Source organism: Enoplosus armatus, chromosome 3 (genome assembly GCF_043641665.1).
Source record: "Enoplosus armatus isolate fEnoArm2 chromosome 3, fEnoArm2.hap1, whole genome shotgun sequence".
Lineage (NCBI taxonomy): Eukaryota > Metazoa > Chordata > Actinopteri > Centrarchiformes > Enoplosidae > Enoplosus > Enoplosus armatus.
Genome location: NC_092182.1, coordinates 6,604,333 through 6,610,569, shown reverse-complemented (window position 1 = coordinate 6,610,569; position 6,237 = coordinate 6,604,333). Strand labels below are relative to the sequence as shown.

At 44.0% G+C, this 6,237-nt stretch overlaps 1 protein-coding gene across 1 annotated transcript; it reads left to right on the top strand.

Annotated features, from left to right (window-relative positions):
* Positions 1 to 531: 531 nt before the first annotated feature.
* Positions 532 to 3,156, top strand: cidec (cell death inducing DFFA like effector c). Its single transcript, XM_070903301.1, has 5 exons — positions 532 to 584; positions 686 to 839; positions 1,207 to 1,356; positions 2,031 to 2,221; positions 2,976 to 3,156. The coding sequence occupies exons 1-5, from the start codon at positions 532 to 534 to the stop codon at positions 3,154 to 3,156; spliced, it is 729 nt and encodes a 242-aa protein (XP_070759402.1).
* The last annotated feature ends 3,081 nt before the right edge of the window (positions 3,157 to 6,237 follow it).

The following is a 6,237-nucleotide window of genomic DNA, read 5'->3' as shown; positions in this document are numbered from 1 at the left end:
ACTGTTTCTGTATATTACTGGCTTTCACAGGGGAGGGTCAGAGGGAATGATCATGGAGAATTACTCAATAAAGCTGACAGCTTGCTAACTAGCTCAAGAGCCATCGGCACAAAGTTCAGTGTCCAAGTGGTACAAGAGACCAGAGAAGAGAGAGTTAGGAGCAGCAACAGCCACTATAAGGATACTATTCCAACACGGCCAGGACAACGGTTGGTGCAGTGTCGCCCCTCTATAGCTGTGAGATTATTTACGTGTCTTTTTATTGGGAAATTATTGGGAAATGTGTGTAGTTTATTGAAGAACAGAGTTTCTTTTACAGATTAGATTTAGTTAGATATGTTTACTTTTGGTCGTTTGCCTTCATTTATTGTAGGAATGTAAAATTTACTAACTTTTCAAGCTGCAGTCCCCACTCAAAGCTACTACTTGCTCCTTCTGTGAGGCATGTTAGTAATATTACCCTTTGCTAATGATGACGTTAAAGTCTGCTAAACTGATGCTACTTCCCATTGCAGGTCGAGGTGTTCTAAGATGGATTACGCCATGAAGTCCCTCAGCCTTCTGACTCCGTCCTCCCTATCCAGGTAAGGGCTGCTGCTGTGTGAGTTGGATGGGGCAGTCGACACTGCCACCCGTTATTAAGACGGTTTAACATTATTATGTTTACTCATGTCTTATCTCTCAGGTGTGTGACAGCCAGCGTCTCAGCCAGTGCTTCCGTGACCCAGCAGCTCCTGTCGGGTCGAGCTTGTCGGCCGAAGCCCTTCAGGGTCACAAATGCCGACCGCAGTGTGAAGAAGGGCATCATGGCCGACACACTAGAAGACCTGATGAACAAGGTAAGGAAGTGGGATGTGAAGCGTTGAAGGGGCTGAGGAGGAATTGTGACATAGTTGAGGGTGGATGATGATCTAACAGTGACTCACACAGCTGAAAGCACGTTAAGACTAAAGATATAGTGAGGAAGCAGAGCGACATCCTGGAGTGTATAGATGATTAAAATGGCCACGGACAGACTGGCCTGTGACTCACTTATTGCTGCCCCATCTGTGAGCCTCATGCACGTTTCAAGCTCAAGACTGAGGTACGCACTCGATATCAGACTGTAACAATGCTCCATATCTGAATTGTTTTCCAATGAGTACTGTGTGTTTGGCCCAGATCATGTGTGACCCATTTATTTACCATCTATTTGCCTGCTCTCAGGTCAGCGACTCGTTGAGTGCACCGTGCGTCAGTACACTGGTGCTGGATGAAGATGGCACAGGGGTGGACACTGAGGAGTTCTTCCAGACGCTGCCCGAAAACGCCGTCCTCATGGTCCTTGAGAAGGGCCAGAAGTGGACCCCACATCCAGTATGAATAGTGTTTGACCCTTTTCACATCAACCACTAGGTGACACTGTTCAGCTGCTTCAGATGCTTAAGATATTGATTATCTACTTTTACTCAGCATTTGTTATGCCAGTGATTCTTTGATGAAGTGACTGAACAGACTTTAATGCAGCAGCCATGAATATGGATGGGTCTGCAGGCCGAAGAATAATCCAGTGACTATTCTCTGAAATTTAATGAACAAATATTTTATTCTTCAAACTGAATAGGGGAGCAATATCTCAGTCATTGTGCGAAGGCAGAACACAGGACGAACACCAGAGATTAGTTTCTTCTTTCATGATTTTTAGAGAAGAATCAAAGGCTGGAGTTGAATATTAATCAATCAGACCCAGAGGTATTATCTCATTTGAATGGTGTTCACCCAGAAGCAATTCATTTCCATAGAAATTGATACAGTGATTTGCATCCCCCTCTAAATGTTTACCCTGGTGACCTCACACCGACCTTATGTCATCGTCATTTGCCTTCCCCATCATCATTGGCAGGAGCTGGTCCAGTCTGTAATCTAGCTGTCTGCTGGTGGCGGTGCTGGGTGTTGTCCTTTGGCCCAGTTTTGCTTGATGCAATCACACCAGTGAAAAGCGTCGGCACCCTTTTGACCCGACTTATGTTTCTCTTCCCGTCGCCTCACAGAACAGCCCCTCTAGAGATCAGCTCAGTGAGTGCAGGCCGCAGCACCGGACAGATGTAGCCAAGTTGACGTTTGACCTCTACAAGAACAACCCCAAGGATTTTATTGGCTGCCTGAATATGAAGGCAACCCTGTACGGTGTTTATTCTGTGTCCTATGACCTGCGCTGTTACGCTGCCAAAAGTATGCTCAAGTGAGTGAAAAAGCCTCCCAAATATCTGAAACCAATTTTATGCTTTTGTGTTGAACTATTATGTAATCGACGTCTGTTTTTTCTTCATGTCAAAGCATTTCTGACTTTACTGAGGCACTATTTAATCCCTAGTAATAATGTAAACCAGTTGCAGATGGAAATTGAGACTTTTAAATTAGTTTCTAGTCCATAAATTAACAACCATTGCAATGCCACCACCCACTAACAATTCAAGTTCTGTTTTGCTTTCTACTGTATATCAGATGCTTTGTTGCAGTATTCTGTGCACAAACCCTGACATGTTAAGTCTAAAATCGTATTTGACTGCGTATTCCCGTGTGGATGGCGGAGTTGAAATGGTCAGATTGCAGAAGAACAAAGGCTAGAATTTACTGAGATTAATTTTGGGAGGAGTTATGTCATCGCTGCTGAGATCTGCAGGTTTTCAGCTTTGGCATGGAGCTTCAGTCGCAGAGGATTACATTTTGCAGACTTGTCAAACAGGAGGCTTTTGTGTTCACGTTGCAGAGCAAGAGTTTGTTTCTTAGAGGCCAGTTTTATGATGCAGTTAATGTGAGAAATTAGGTTGTGAATATTTCCTGTCAGTCATTTTCTCGTCAGCTGGTCATGCTTGTCTCTTTCATTTTCCACGAAATTAAATTTTTTTTGATGATAAAAATTAAATAATAAAACAATAAAAATAGCAATAATTTGCTATTTTTGACCACCGTCTTTCTCTGCGCTGTGCTTCCAGGGAGGCTCTGCGATGGACCATCTTCTCCATGCAGGCCACAGGCCACATCCTGCTGGGCTCCTCCTGCTACATCGAGCAGCTGCTGGAGGAGGAGGATCAAGCAGGGAAGAGCCTGACGCTGCCACAGGAAAGCAGGATCCAGCAGCTGCAGAGCATGCTGCTGGGAAAGATATCCCACTGATGATGGACTAGAGCTGACGATGGTGGAGCACACACAATGTCGATGTCACAGTTGAAACTGGTGATCTCTACGTGTTCATGTCACAGTTTGCTGACATTTCAGACACTACAACAGTCTCTTCTCACAGTCACTTTCCTGCTCTGTTACATTTGTTTTTGCCCCATATGTATGTAGAAACTGACACCACAAATGATTCCTCAGAAAGCACTTTTACTCACTACTGTGTAACTTTTTCCTATGGAGATGAATAAATAAAACTAACACTTTTTATTTTCCCGTTCCTGGACGCCCATTTAAGTCTACATACAGTAGGTCCTCAAGTGGACTTAGATGTGCAGTGCGAGCCCATTAAGCTGGCTTTGTGTGTGTGTGTGTGTGTGTGTGTGTGTGTGTGTGTGTGGTTCCTGGTCATAGCAAGTGTAATTGGCAACAGGTCCAGCTGTCTCTCCCACGCTTCCCTAATTTTCCCCTGGCCTGCACTGTCCTGTCAGCTGCAGCCTGCCCCTGCCTCAGAAAGCCGGAGGAAGACAACGAAGGAAGAGTCAGCAGCTGCCGGGGGCGAGGGGACGGCCGCAAACCATTATGCTGAGAGAGATGATGGCTTCAGCTGGTGGCAGAAGTGCCACTTTTGCCACCAGCTGAAGATTTTTTTCTCAGAAGGTGGCAGCAAAAAGCTGAGGACAGATTTTAACCAAATTGGCTGTCCAATTATCCTGAAGAAGATGAATGTCTGTGGTATAGATTCAGTAGGTCAAGAGTCAGAGTATGACTGTGGTCCACTCCCCTGTCTGATCATCTGCTGGTTTCTGCCATATATGTCTCGATTTTCTGTCTACAGAAATTATCATGACTGGGAAATATAGAAACATGGTCAGAGGTGGTTATTTCTGATTCAGGCCATGTTTCCGTGAAATACAATAAATACCCTACATGATATCAGCTGGTTTATTGTTTTCTATTGAGGGTTATGGATGTTTAAATGTAAAGAAGTAATGAATCATGGGATGACTCATATTTTCATAATGTTTTGTACTGGCACTGCATCCATTAACACATCTCATGAATGCATGGACTCGAGCTCCACACCCCCATGAAAACACAACATAAAAGTGATCACTGGTCACGTGCCATTTCTTTCTTTGCACTGAAATGAGTCATGACGTGTATGCCGACTGTCTCTCATGCATCCAATCTACATTTGTTGTGGTTCACAGTATTCCTAAATGGCATTATTCAAGTGTATTGAATTTTAGCTACACAATTATCTGCATTTAGATTGGTTTTTAAAGTATCAGCCCGTTGTCAGTCTGTTGATCAGGCTTGTTTGGAGAGTGGTTTGGTTTTGATTCCACTTCAGTGTGCAGCTGAAAATATCCAACCATGCACCTGTTGTCTTGTTTGACCTTGAAGCTCAACATTATAGCTTCACTGTATATGCTGTGGTCATTAGGAGGCACAACCTTTGATCCAAATGTCAACAAAACACCCCAAAAACTGAATTCAAGATTGGAACTCCTATCAAAGTAAAGTACTTCACAGATGTAGCATTCGCTCCTGTGACACTGTTGGACTCATGATGGATAATAAAACAATCAAAATTGATGCAGCGATGACCAGCAATACCATCTCTTTTTATTCCACACATTCTTTTTCCTTGTCAAAACCCAGCCCCTACATTACCCACAATGCAATGCGACTATGTACAGTCTGGTCAGAATGCTATATGCGTGCTAGTAGCGGCTAATGTAGCCTCAAGCAGAGATGAGCAGCGGGCTACAGGGGTCTGGTAAGCTCATTTCTCCGCACCCCCAGATTTTTTTAAAATTTCAAACTTGAAGTCTTCAGCCCCGACAGGCGCTGACTCAAATGACATCACTTGAGGCAATGCAGCTCCACAAAAGTCACAATCAGAATCAGAATCAGAAACTGTTTATTGCCAAGTAACATACATTACAAGGAATTTGCTGTGGTCTGAAGGTGCTATTGTTTTGATAACAAATAAGTAGAATATAAAAGCTAAAATAAGAATAAGAATAAAAATAAAAATAAGATAAGATAAATAACAACAGTGCAGTGACCAGAATAAAGTAAAGTGTCCAGGTAAAGTGTCCAGTAGGGGGTGGGTGCGTTAATGTAACGCAGGGGGGACAGGGGTGATGTACGTTAATATAACGTATAAGTAGTGTTTGTGTTGGGGGGGGGGTCGATGTAAAAGGCTTAAAACAACTTTTTTTCACCTATTCAGTAGGCTACTCCCCCTTACCCCATAATAATGTGAACATTCATTTAGCCCACAAAAAAAAGTCGCACTGGGGCTTTAAAGTTCCACCTCAAAGGCCACCATCACCTTCAAGTTTGGAGTCCTAAACCTTAGATCTGGATAACCTTATAAAGAGAGTAGACTTTACACCTCCCCCCTCCTTCAGTCAGTCATCCATCAGGAGCCTGAGCTCTGCCTGCGGACAGTGCAGCAGTGTTGTTGTTGTCAGTGGCCCCTGGTGGAGCTGCTGCTGCTGCTGCTGCTGAGCATGTGCTCGGCTGCTCCACTGGACAGAAGGGGACGCTTCCCATCAGCACACAGGTTACGGACATGGATCGCTGAGCTCACGGCCCAGACACGAGAGGTAAGCGCGCAATTTTGCCAAAGAATCCACGTGTTTTTGAATCTGTTGTAACTCAGGTTTTTTTTTTTATGTGTGCAGCCGTTTTTGTGATAAAGACATTTTAGTGTGAAATCGCACAGCCTCCGCCAATTCAGTCCAACAGTAACTTCCATTTCCAATCACTAAAGGCAGTTCTTTCACGTTGTGTGGTAGGAACGTGCACTTGAAGTTCACACATTAAAACGCCTGTTTCACTGTTGAAAATGCCGTAGTTGAACTTTTACGCAGCGTATTTTCAATCCAATAATAACCTGTCTGTGCGGATCTCTAACAAAAATCATTCTACATTGGAAACACTGTGTTGGTAATGCGTATTCATATCCAACTGTATGTGTTTATTTGATACGAGGATGGCCACTTTCACTGCTTCCGTGCAGGGCACAGCGCGCCGCTCCGTGTGCTGTTTGGCACACGGAGC

Bases quoted from the DNA above. Each gene is read 5' to 3' on its own strand.
- cidec (XM_070903301.1), top strand. From the start codon at position 532: ATGGATTACGCCATGAAGTCCCTCAGCCTTCTGACTCCGTCCTCCCTA. The intron at 1,357-2,030 runs GTATGAATAGTG...GTCGCCTCACAG, and splicing joins AGAAGTGGACCCCACATCCA to AACAGCCCCTCTAGAGATCA. The intron at 2,222-2,975 runs GTGAGTGAAAAA...CTGTGCTTCCAG, and splicing joins GCTGCCAAAAGTATGCTCAA to GGAGGCTCTGCGATGGACCA.